General features: G+C 37.9%; 1 protein-coding gene across 5 annotated transcripts in view; it reads left to right on the top strand.

Moving 5' to 3' along the window:
- The window catches only part of ARID4A (AT-rich interaction domain 4A), a 74,913-nt gene that overhangs the window by 40,330 nt on the left and 21,354 nt on the right, over nt 1-13,229 (top strand). For all 5 annotated transcript variants that reach the window (XM_074393890.1, XM_010341051.3, XM_074393887.1 and 2 more), the window contains exons 12-17: nt 518-590; nt 2,208-2,302; nt 2,786-2,883; nt 3,419-3,650; nt 7,656-7,906; nt 10,181-10,378. In XM_074393890.1, coding sequence (XP_074249991.1) covers nt 518-590; nt 2,208-2,302; nt 2,786-2,883; nt 3,419-3,650; nt 7,656-7,906; nt 10,181-10,378 — 947 coding nt within the window. The remainder of the gene's footprint in view (nt 1-517; nt 591-2,207; nt 2,303-2,785; nt 2,884-3,418; nt 3,651-7,655; nt 7,907-10,180; nt 10,379-13,229) is intronic.

Below are 13,229 nucleotides of genomic sequence, written 5' to 3'. Positions count from 1 at the left end.
AAGTTTCTTTAAAACATTGTGCCATCTAAAGAAAATCCTTGGCCACTGTGACTTTAAAATCCTTGGTTTATATTCATCTAATAAAAACTATAATGTTTATATATAAATTACCTTTATATATACATAAGTGATATAATGAACGTGTGTATTATTGTGCTCATCTACTAGTATACTTGTGTGGGCCACATAGTATTTTAATAGGCTTAAAAAAGAGTACCAAGTAAGGTGAAAACCTAACACTCCCATTTTATTCCTGAATCTTTTCCACTTGTCTAATCTTATTCTCTACAGTGATACTCAAAGGTAGAGTTAAAGTGGTAAATGGGGTGAAGAAGGGTAGACATTGTTTATCTTCATAAATATGACTTAAAATCTGGCATTGTAGGATATTGAGAAAATTCAGATTTTCCAGCTTTGTTAAAATTTGATGACTTTACATTGGGCTCACAAAAACAAAAGAAGACCTGTATCTTTTCCCATTCACTGTGCCATATATTTATATATTTTATCTTTTCAGCCTGAGGAAGAACTTGATCCTGAAGAGAGGGACAACTTCCTCCAGCAGCTTTATAAGTTTATGGAAGACAGAGGTATTTTCATGCTCATTATTTTATTTTATTTTTAATTATTATACTTTAAGTTGTGGGGTACATGCTCATTATTTTAAAGTAATCATTTCTTTTACATGTTTACATTCTAAGTATATGCATTGCTTTTGTTAGTATTGCAGATACACAGTTTTGGATTTTATTTATGTATTTATTTTGAGACAGGTTCTTGCTTTGATGCCCAGGCCAGAGTGCAGTGATTTGATCCTGGCTTACTATGGCCTTGATCTCCTGGGCTCAGTGATCCTCCTGCCTCAGCTTCTCAAGTAGCTGGGACTACAGGCACATGCCACCATACCCAGCTATTTTTTTTTCTAATTTTTGTAGAGATGGGTTTTGCCATATTGCCCAGGCTGGTCTCAAACTCCTGGCCTCTAGTGATCCTCTCACCTCAGCCTCCCAAAGTGCTGAGATTACAGGTGTGAACCATCATGTCTGTGTAGTTTTGGATTTTAAATAAAGCCTAGAATCAATTACACCTGACAACAATACACTATTTGGAATTAAACTATTAATATCTATTTTGCATAGAAATGAAAGTATTTTGATACAGTTTAGTTTTCCTTGTCACTTAAAAAACTAAAAAGTATTCTGATATTTCAGAAATAGAAAGTGACCAGTCATAATGTTAATCTGCATACGCACTAATTACTCATGATGTATTTGTGACAAATAAACTAGCCTGATCTTTGTTCTCAGCAAATTAAACGTAAAGGAGACCAACCATTATCTGAAAAGGATGATAGTTCTAATATAGGTAGCATAATAGAACCATTGTAAACTCTCATACTCCTTGGCATTTGTTAGTCCTAGAAAATCTTAAGATAAATTGATCCTAAACATTCTGTGTTGCCTTCAGAAATCATCCTTCAGATTACTGCAAAAAGTCTTAACATTGGTGTCAAAGCAGGGAAAATGGAACCAGGACGTAAATGTTATCTTTTCTATTGTGTTTGGTTATGCCCACACTTTTTTTTTTTTTTTTTTTGAGACAGAGTCTTGCTTCATTAGCCAAGCTGGAGTGCAGTGGCACGAACATGGCTCTCTCCAGCCTCCACTTCCTGGGCTCAAGCAATCCACCCACCTCCGGTTCCCAAGTAGCCGGGACCATAGGCACACATACTGCCACACTCAGCTAATTTTTTCCTTTTGAATTTTGTAGAGACAGGATACAGCCATGTTGCGCAGGCTACTCTCAAACTCCTCAGCTCAAGTGATCTTCCTGCCTCGGCCTCCCAGAGTGCTGGGATTACAGGTGTGAGCCACTGCACCCAGCCCTATGCCCAAGCTTCTTGAACCAGCAACATTGTTGGCCATACCATGCAGTCCCAATGTTTAGTTTTACTCAATTCATTGGCAGTTAAAGAGGTGGCTTTATTAGTTTTAGAAGTATAACACCAAAAATCTGAAGATCCCCACACAGCTATATAAAGAATAGAGAGAATATCTTACATTGTCTTACATTGTCTTACATTGTTTAAGGTTAAATATGTGCCTCTAATTAATGAAATTTGGGAAATTAGAATTTGACAGCTTTGTTTTCAAATTAGTGATTTCATTTGAATAAACGTTTTGTTTCTACCTACTTATATTGAAAAGGTACTCCAATCAACAAACCACCTGTTTTGGGCTATAAAGATCTCAATCTTTTCAAACTCTTCAGACTGGTTTATCATCAGGGTGGATGTGACAATGTAAGTATAAAATTGCTCTTTGAAATACATACGATGTGATAAAAAGTTAAAGTATCTTATATGGCATTATATGCACATTAGATAACAAATACATTTTCTTAATGAACGTAGAATATTAGGATTAAGATTATTTCCTGGCGATGCATGGTGGCTCATGCCTGTAATACCAGCATTTTGGGAGGCTGAGGCGGGTGGATTGCTTGAGCTCAGGAGTTTGAGACCAGCCTGGGCAACATGGCTAAACCCCATCCCTACAAAAAATACAAAAACTAGCCAGGTGTGGTGCCACATACCTGTAGTCCCAACTACTTGGGAAGCTGAGGTGGGAGGATCACTTGAGCCCAGGAGGTGGAGGCTGCATTGAGTCCTGATTATGCCACTGCACTCCAGCCTGGGCAACAGAGCGAGACCCTGTCTCAAAAAAAAGGAAAAAGAAAGATTATTTCCCTTTCCAAATGTTAACATAAAAACTTAATTTTCCAGATTGATAGTGGTGCTGTATGGAAGCAAATTTATATGGACCTTGGCATTCCTATTTTGAATTCAGCTGCTTCCTACAATGTAAAAACTGCTTATAGAAAGTAAGTAGTATAGTTTATTCATGACAGAATATGTATTTATAAAAAATATTTTCCATTTACTTTTTTAACGAGAATACATCAATCCAGGAACATTAAAGTTAGAGAAAGTGTATAAAAAGATTTAGGTTAACAGATACTTGTGATTGAAAGTTACTTCAGTGCATCAAATCTGCTTTACTCCATTTCTTATGTTCTCCTGATTACCTTTCCAAAATCAGGATGCAGGTAGTGTCTGTGATTATCATACATGTTATAGAGCTATATCTTTTGAGGTGAACAGCCTTCATATCAAAACTTATGGTAGTTATGTTCAGTTATCACAAGCTCAGACTTCGCAGGATAGCATTTTATTTTATGATCACTTTCTCTGTTTATAATTCTATCTAAAACACCAAGAAAATAGTAACACAGAAAATAGCAACACAAAATTATTTTTAAATTACTTGGGCTTTACCTTTTAAACGTGTATTTAGTAACATATTCAAGTGAAATGCAAAGACTATAGTATTTATTAAATGAAATATTGTTTGTTTAGGTATCTCTATGGTTTCGAGGAGTACTGCCGTTCGGCAAATATTCAGTTCAGAACTATTCATCACCATGAACCAAAAGTAAAAGAGGAAAAAAAAGACGTAGAAGAATCAATGGAAGAGGCTCTCAAATTAGATCAAGAAATGCCTTTACCAGAAGTGAAGAGTGAACCTGAGGAAAATATTGATTCAGACAGTGAAAGTGAAAGAGAAGAGATAGGATTAAAGTCTCCGAGGGTGAGTTCCTAATACTAATTTTATCTGGTTTAAGTATTATTTAAAATTTTTTATTATAGCCATTTTAGTATATACACAAAAGTAGGTTCACTACAGTGAACCTAGTTTATTTTCCATTATTTGATGCTGCTTAAGTTAACTAGCTACTTTTTTCTAAAGATATTGTACAGTTATTTCCTCTACCTGAAAATCCTTCCTTCTGTTTTCTGTTTATGTTTGATCAAGTAATTCTCATCTGGGATGAATTCCTTTTTTCAAGTCTTCTGCTGAAGTATTACCTCATTGGTCACCTTACCTGAAATTGTAACCTGTCTCCTCACTTTGGAACTCACAGTCCCTCTAATGTTGCTTCTATCTGTAATTTACTTCTTTATTCTGTTTATTGTGATTATCTATTTTGCCTCACTCTACACTAGAATCACACTCCACGAGGTCAGGGATTAGTATTTATTTCATTTATTGACAGATCCCAGGCATTTAGAATACTGCCTGGCACATAGTAAAGGCTTATTAAATAAATGCTGAATAAATAAATCTCTTCTTTAAAGTGCCTGTGCCCCAAATCAGATGGTATCTTGTCTTTCTCTGTAACTTTATAGCATATTGTGTAGTTCTGGTGATGTGTGCATGTACTCTGGTTCTGTCTTCCAACTCTGCTCCTTCTCTCCTTTAATATGTCAGGTCTATTTAGGAATTGTCATCTACCATTTGGATCAGTATCCAGTGATGTTTACATAGTAGGACTTACCAAATTCTAGAAAGAGAAAGGAATGTACCGCACTATCAAAGAAGTTCAATTAATATGTCTTATTTTTGGTGAAATCATATTTAATGAAAGAGAATGTGAAATTGCTTTCTGTTGTAGTTGTTCAGAAACCAATTTTTAAAACCGTTCATTCTTTCATGTAGTAAATGGAATCTTCTAGTGAATGACATGAAATTTCCAAATTGGTTTTTTCTTTTCTTTTTTTAATTGTGTTAAGTACATATAACATAAAATTTGCCACCTTAACTCTTTTTAAGTGTACATTTCATTGGCATTAAGTACATTAACACCAGTGCATAACTCACCACCGTCCAGTTCCAGAATATTTTTACCTTGCAAAACTGAAATTCTGTGTCCATCAAACAGTAACTCCTCATTCCTCCCCCAACCCCTAGCAACTACAATTTTACTTTCTGTGTCTATGAATTTGATATTCTAGGTACCTTTATATAAGTGAAATCATACAGTGTTTGTCCTTTTGTACTGGCTTATTCATTCAGCATAATGTCTGCAAGACATTATGTTGTAGCATGTATCAGAATTTTCTTCCTTTTTAAAGGTGAATAGTATTTTATTGTATATATTGTGAACATACTTTCCTGTTATTACCTAAAAACCTTCCTCATCCTACATAAAACATCTGCAGTGTGCTGTCTAGTATAGATGAACTGTAAATTTACCTTCTCCAAGATTTTTCTCCAATTTTTTACTATTTTAAAAAGTGCTATAATACATTTGCTTGTAAAAATATCCTCAGCACATATGTAAACTACATATATAAACCAGGCTTTTAGGTCGGGGGGGTAGTTTACGCCGGTAATCCCAGCACTTTGGGAGGCTGAAGTGGGCGAATCATGAGGTCAGGAGTTCGAGACGAGCCTGGCAAACATGGTGAAACCCCGTCTCTACTAAAAATACAAAAACTTAGCTGGGCATGGTGGCAGGTGCCTGTAATCCCATCTACTCGGGAGGCTGAGGCATGAGAATTGCTTGAACCCGGGAGGCGGAGGTTGCAGTGAGCCAAGATCATCCCAGTGCACTCCAGCCTGGATGACAATGCGAGACTGCATCTCAAAACAAAGAAAAAAAAAAATAAGCAAGCCTTCTAAGAATGGCATTTCTCACTTGTAGTCCCAGCTACTTAGGAGGCTGAGGCAGGAGAATCACTTGAACCCAGGAGGCAGAGAGCCAAGATCATATCACTGCACTCCATCCTGAGTAATAGAGCAAGACTCTGTCTCAAAAAATATGAATAAATATATAAAAATGGTATTTCTGGGACAAAGGTATACAGACCCAAATTTCACAGCAGTTGTTTTCATTCATTTACCTACAGATATTTTAAAAGCACCTGCTAGGCTGGGTGCAGTGGCTAATGCCTGTAATCCCAGCACTTTGGGCAGCCGAGGCAGGCGAATCATGAGGTCAAGAGATTGAGACCATCCTGGCCAACTTGGTGAAATCCCATCCCTACCCAAAACACAAAAATTAGCTGGGTGTGGTGGCTTGCGCCTGTAGTCCCAGCTATTTGGGAGGCTGAGGCAGGAGAATTGCTTGAACCTGGGAGGCGGAGGTTGCAGTGAACGGAGATAGTGCCACTGCACTCCAGCCATGGTGACAGAGCGAGTCTCTGTCACAATACTACTACTACTACTACTACTAATAATAATAATAAAAGCACCTGCTATGTGACAGCAGTGTGGATCTAAGGCAGGTGTCTCCAAACTACGCGGGCCGCATGCGGCCCCCTGAGGCCATTAATCCAGCGCCCCCACTGCACTTCAGGAAGGGGCACCTCTTTCATTGGTGGTCAGTGAGAGGAGCACAGTATGTGGCGGCCCTCCAACCGTCTGAGGGACAGTGAACTGGCCCCCTGTGTAAAAAGTTTGGGGACGCCTGATCTAAGGAGATGGAAGTACTGTCATAGAACTTGCACAGTAGTGCTTGGTGACAGAAAGAAATTTCTTTTCCTGCCTTTGAAGTGTGAATAGCACATAGCCAGCAAGGAGGGAAAACACTTGTTTACTGAGGTATTAATTGTATCCTAATGCTCCCTAAGTTGCTGGCTTTTTTTTTTTTTTTTTTTTTTTTGAGACGGAGTTTCGCTCTTGTTACCCAGGCTGGAGTGCAATGGCACGATCTCGGCTCACCTCAACCTCCGCCTCCTGGGCTCAGGCAATTCTCCTGCCTCAGCCTCCTGAGTAGCTGGGATTACAGGCACGTGCCACCATGCCCAGCTAATTTTTTGTATTTTTAGTAGAGACGGGGTTTCACCATGTTGACCAGGATGGTCTCGATCTCTCGACCTCGTGATCCACCCGCCTCGGCCTCCCAAAGTGCTGGGATTACAGGCTTGAGCCACCGTGCCCGGCCTAATTTTTTGTATTTTTAGTAGAGACGGGGTTTCACCATGCTCACCAGGATGGTCTTGATCTCTTGACCTCGTGATCCACCCGCCTCGGCCTCCCAAAGTGCTGGGATTACAGGCTTGAGCCACCGCGCCCGGCCTTTTTTTTTTTTTTTTTTTTTTTTAATCTGCTTTATTCCAAGAAGAGGAGAATTCTTCCAGTGTGTAAAAGTTGCCTTGAAGAAGAATCTAGGAGATAGTGAAATTGCTCACCAGTTATGGTCATTTCAGCATTCAGTGGGCTACGTAGAAGCTAGTGGGGGTAAAACATGTTGCTGTTGGCCAGGAAGCTCTCCAGATAGTCTTTCAAAGAAGCCTGCTCACTTTTCTGCCATTGATGCAATTTATTCCTTTTAAAATGTAATCCACAAATAGAATGACAATGTAAATTCTGTCTTACTAAACAGAATTAGAAACCACAGAGCTTTTAAAAAAGCAAAATTCAGGGAATTGGTTTTATTATCATTATGTTGTATCAATAACATTAGGTAATATTTAAATTTTTATTATAGTTGAGAAATAAAAGTGAGAAAATGATATAAACAGAGGAAAAAAATTTTACTTCCTTTTTGTTGTTTTTGTTTTCTTTTTGCATTCAAACAGATTCTTACAGATACCTTAAGTAGTATGTAGCCAAAGTAGACCTGGACATAATTAAGTAGTTTATATTGGTTATTCTTTTACTTTCAAAAGGAAGAGAAATGTACAAGTGAGTTGACTGGTTTTCAGTGCCATGTTTCAACCCAGAGTCATTGCTGTGAAGGTTAAAGGAAAAGATTTCTTTCCCCTTTATTAGTGATAGCTATGTTAAAGCTTTTATCCCCTCTACCAGGGAAGAAGGAGAATTACTCGAGATGTAAATTCTATTAAAAAGGAAATTGAAGAAGAGAAAACAGAAGACAAATTAAAAGATAATGATACAGAAAATAAGGATATAGATGATGACTATGAAACTGCAGAGAAAAAAGAAAATGAGCTACTACTGGGGAGAAAAAATACACCAAAGCAAAAAGAGAAGAAAATTAAAAAACAGGAGGATTCTGACAAAGACTCAGATGAAGAGGAAGAGAAAAGCCAAGAGAGGTACATTATCTTATGTTTGTTCTCCAGAAGCACCTGTCTGGGGTACAACAGCGCTTTGCTCCTGCTTAGAGATTCAGGTTTGAGGGAATGTTTTCTTATTGGGACTTCCATTCCTCTTGTCTAGTGAAGGTGAGACACATTGTGAAGATGATGTGTATCGCCTTTCGGAATTGGAGAATATACTGGTCGCACCATTTTAATAGCACTTGTGCCCTAAACAGTGGCCTCAAAGAAGGCTGCGCCACCCAGTCAAAAGAAAGGTCCTGCAGTTGACAGCAGGGAAGGGAGCTGGAGAAAAATGGAGGAAGTGGACAAGAGGAAACAGCGACAGCAAAAATTCCATTTTAAAAAAGGTACAATGTGGGAAAGCTAACAAACACATGGGTGCAGAGTACTAGCAGATGTTTCTGTGTGTTAGCTTTAAGACATTTTTCTTTTTCAAGTTACTGTATTAGAGTAAGTGGCATGCACCCCTGATTCTAGTTTGGAAAATACATTCTTGCCCCACATCACACCAGTAAATTTCAGATTTTTTCATGTCCATCCTGTTTGCTGTTGAGTGAAAACTGCATTTTTCTATGTGTTAGACAAGTATGGACTGAACTGACTTAAAATAGTCAAAGATTAAGCAGTCCAGTGAGATCAAGGTAGTCTCTGACCAAGGTATTAGCTGTTTCTGTAAGTGTTGTCAAATGGATTTACTAATTTTAGGACACTACTAAAAATGAATTTTAACTGAGCAGCAGCATAACACACTCACTTGTGACATCAGTTCTCTTCCATAGTTATTTTTCGATTATTATGTGATGTTAAATTTTCTAGAAATTTGAGTTGTTACGCCAAATTTGGAAAAACTGACCTGCCATTGAGGGAATAAATATTTGGAAAAATAGGATGATTGGTGAATGGGAGAGGTAATTTGATTCAATACAAATAGGTACGGGAGCTATCACAGTTACATGTGAACTAGGTTAGTGAGTAAAGGAGGTTCTGTAATGAAATATAATTAGGATTAGGAAAAGTAGGAGGAAATAATTAGAGTTGAGTATAATGATATGAGTGTATAATTTTGAATATTTGGACAAAAATATTTAAGCAAAGGTGAACCACTTAAAAAGTGGAGCCTAATTGTAGTTTGAAGTTTTGTGAAAAGCATCAGAATACAAAAATTGTAATATGTATATAACACATATAAAACATATAATACATCTGTGTAAAATGTAGTTTAAAAAGACTATAACTGTTATGTAAATAGACATTTAGAGAAAATTTAACAGACTTGAATATGAAGAACAATAAAAGTAGTTTTTCTCATAGTGTTTTGAATTTACTTCATCAGTATATTATTGGAAGGTGTCCTCTGAAAGAAAACATTCCCACTGCAAATGGGCTGTGAAAACTTCACGTCAGGACCCCTGGGGGTCACCAAAATAATGTCCTATATTTGTTATAGAGCACAGTACTACTTCTTGAGCTTGTAATGCTTGTGACCCTAGAATGATCTTTGATGCAGTTCTCTTATGAGTCTTTGCAGCATTGATACACAATGTTTTATTATAAAAAATATTTAAAGTATTTTTGGACCTCCCTGTGTTAATGTTCCTTATACCTGATTATCAATACAAAGAAAAGCTGATGGGAGACAGTAAGCAAATAGAATTCAAAACAAATGTAAAGCTTTGTTCTCCTGGTGCTATCCTACAGTGTCAACAAGTATCCTAATACTCAAATTTCTTTTCTTTGTTAGGGCTGGGAAACCTTTAAAATATAAATTAGTTTAAAAGACATGGTTACTAAGATAGCCCTTGTTCATTATTTTGCCCACCAAAAAACTAGTCTTGCCAAAAACTATTCTAAATGTGGTAGTAAAGCAGATTTAAGATAATTCAGTTGCAGGAACTTACAAAATATTCTTAAATCTTTTATACATAAAGTGGCACTTAAATATGAACTCTAAAGAATTTTTTCAGAGCATATTTTTCCTATTTTGTTTTGTCAAAAGTGATTTATTCGATTACAGATTATCATTAGCTGTGACTTGACTGGCTTTTAAAAAGTATGGATTTACTTTGGGTCCAGAGCACTTTTACATGATAAATTCTTTATTAAGTAGACCACAGAAATCTTCTCCTTCTCCTCCTTCTTCTCCTCCTCCACTGACATGTTATTAAGGTAATATTTAGGTTGTGAATAATCTACCTGTTGGATTCTTTTAGCATATTTTATTCTCCATTAAGTTATTAGTAGGATTATCAATATTGTAACTTACTGCAGGGAAGAAACTGAAAGCAAATGTGACTCTGAAGGAGAGGAAGATGAGGAAGACATGGAACCCTGCCTAACAGGAACCAAAGTGAAAGTAAAATATGGACGAGGGAAGACTCAGAAAATTTATGAAGCCAGTATTAAAAGCACTGAAATTGATGATGGAGAAGTTTTATATTTGGTACATTACTATGGATGGAATGTCAGGTAAGCAAGAAAGTATTTTCTTACTGTTGAAATTTTTTCAGTGGTTAAATAGAAGATCAACTTAATGTTGTGAAGAGTGAAAGCAAATAATAGTATATATTTACAAAGCACACCTTGATTATGAATTTTCCAAGACTTTGACATTCCTGCTGTTACACTAGCAATGTCAGTGCTTCTGGCCAGAAACTACCATTATCACACCTGTAGTTAGAACAAGTTACATTTTCTGTTCATTTGTGGTGAGGGAGAACACACAGCAAGGGAAACTGTAGGGCATCTCAGTAATACAGTGTTAAATGAATCAACGAAAGCTCAATGTACCCTCTTTCGGAAAACAATAATTCATAATTCTGTGGAAACATATTTCTGAATATGAGCAGGGGGCCAGGCCTGCAGCTTCCAATTGTTTTATTAATCAGAAATCAAGCATTGTAGTAATTCTTAGTCGATTAATTAATAAAAAACAAATGTTAGAACTTAGATTTGATCTTCCATTAGATGATTTGGGGGAGGGTTTAAGAAAGACCAGCAGGGCATGGCGGCTCATGCCTGTAATCCCAGCTTTTGGGAGGTGGAGACGGAACGGTTGCTGCCTGAGGCCAGGAGTTCGAGACCAGCCCTGGCAACATACTTAGAACCCCGTCACTACAAAAAATAAAAATTAAAAATTAGCCAGGCATGGTGGCACATACTTGTAGTCCTAGCTACCCAGAAGGCTGAGGTGGTAGGATCACTTGAGCCCACAAGTTGGAGGCTGCAATGAGTTATGATCATGCCACTATACTCCAGCCTGAACAATAAAGTGAAATTCTGCCTCTTGAAAGGAAAAAAAAGAGAGAGATTTTGCTCTATATTGGATCCTGTCAGGAAGCTGGGGTAATTCTAATTGGTTTTTTAAATAAATCTTATCTAGAAGAAGAGACAGTTAGACCAAGGTGACATTATAATTGGTAAAGAAACAGCAATCCCTCATATAAGTTAAGAAGAAAAAGATGTTTGGTTATTTTTGTGGCTTAGACAATGTTCCTGTTTTTTTCTGTGTTCAGATACGATTAGGAAGTGGTTTTGTTTTTTGTTTTGATCCATCATGGTCATAGAATGGACTTGCCTGATGTTGATGCTCTTTGAAATTGTTCATGCCCAACAGCAGGACAGTGTTGCTGTCCTAGCTATGAGTGCCAGACCAGCTCTAAGCAACACCAAGGCTCAGCTGATAGTGCCAGGCAAATTACTTTTTTTTTTTTTTTAAGATGGGGTTTCACCATATTGGCCAGGCTGGTCTCAAACTCCTGACCTCATGATCCCCCCACCTTGGCCTCCCAAAGGGCTGGGATTACAGGGGTGAGCCACTGCACCAGGCTAAGCAAATTCCTAAATGTCAGGGGCTACCTTTCTTTTTCTTTTACGAAATCTGGCATGTTTAATATCTCTGGTTGGCCTGTATTTATCTGGAGCCAGACTGCTCCTGGGTTTCTCCACACACTAGATGTGTGCCCTGTTATGACTCAAGTCCCTCATCTCTAAACTGGGAAAAATACAGTACCTGTTTTGTAGAGATATTGTATAATGTAGTAGTTCCCTCTCATCTGCAGGAGATATGTTCCAACACCCCCAGTGGATGCCTGAAACTTCAGACAGTACTGAATCCTATATGTCCTATGATTTTTTTCCTGTACATACATATGTCCAACACAGTTTAATTTATGAATTAAGCACAGTAAGAGATTAACAACAACAATAATAAAATAGAGCAATTAGAACAATATATTTTAATAAAAGTTATATGAATGTGGTCTTTCTCTCTCAAAATATCTTAATATTTTTGGACCATGGGTAATTGAAACTATGCTATGGCTAAAGGCAGGGACTACTAGAGTGATAATATTTGTATTAACATGTAAATGGTTAGAACCATGCCTGGCACTTATTAAGTGTTCCATGAATGTTAACTGTTTTCTTCTTTTCTTTTTTTTTTGAGACAGAGTTTCACTCTTGGTGCCCAGGCTGGAGCACAGTGGTGTGATCTCTGCTCATTGCAACCTCCAACTCCCAGGTTCAAGTGATTCTGCTGCCTCAGCCTCCGAAGTAGCTGGAATTACAGCCATGTGCCATCATGCCCAGCTAATTTTTGTATTTTTAATAGAAACGGGGTTTCACCATGTTGGCCAGTCTGGTCGCAAACTCCTGACCTCAGGTGAACCACCCGCCTCTGCCTCCCAAAGTGCTGGGATTACAGGTGTGAGCCAGCGCGCCCAGCCAACTGTTTTCTTTACAATGTATTGTTGAATTCAGGGAAAAAGGACTATACTTAACAACTTACAATCATTATTTCCAGCTGCATCACATGATAGCCTTCTTTTTTCCTCAGATTCTTATTTAGTTCACAGCTAACCACTCCTGTTTCATGTCTGTCTATGTCTCTGTTCTGTTTCCTAGAATTTTTTCCTATTATCTTTGTTTCTCATCTTTTTAACATTTTACTTTATGACTCTTCTCAGCAGTCATTTTATTATGTGCTCAGGTTATGGGCTGGTCATCTCCCTAATTAGTTACCTAACTGGTACTCTTCTGGTTCATGGTTTTTCATTGTCCTTCTCTACTCCTAAAAACTGGTATAACTCAGGCCGGGCGCGGTGGCTCACGCCTGTAATCCCAGTACTTTGGGAGGCCGAGATGGGCGGATCACGAAGTCAAGAGATCGAGACCATCCAGGCCAACATGGTGAAACCTCGTCTCTACTAAAAATTCAGAAAAATTAGCTAGGCATGGTGGCACGCGCCTGTGGTCCCAGCTACTCAGGAGGCTGAGGCAGGAGAATTGCTTGAACCCAGGAGGCGGAGGTTGCAGTGGT

The sequence above is a fragment of the Saimiri boliviensis genome, chromosome 2, assembly GCF_048565385.1.
Source record: "Saimiri boliviensis isolate mSaiBol1 chromosome 2, mSaiBol1.pri, whole genome shotgun sequence".
NCBI classification, from domain to species: Eukaryota; Metazoa; Chordata; class Mammalia; order Primates; family Cebidae; genus Saimiri; species Saimiri boliviensis.
Note: the sequence above shows the minus strand (reverse complement) of the source record. Positions and strands in the feature narration are given on the sequence as shown.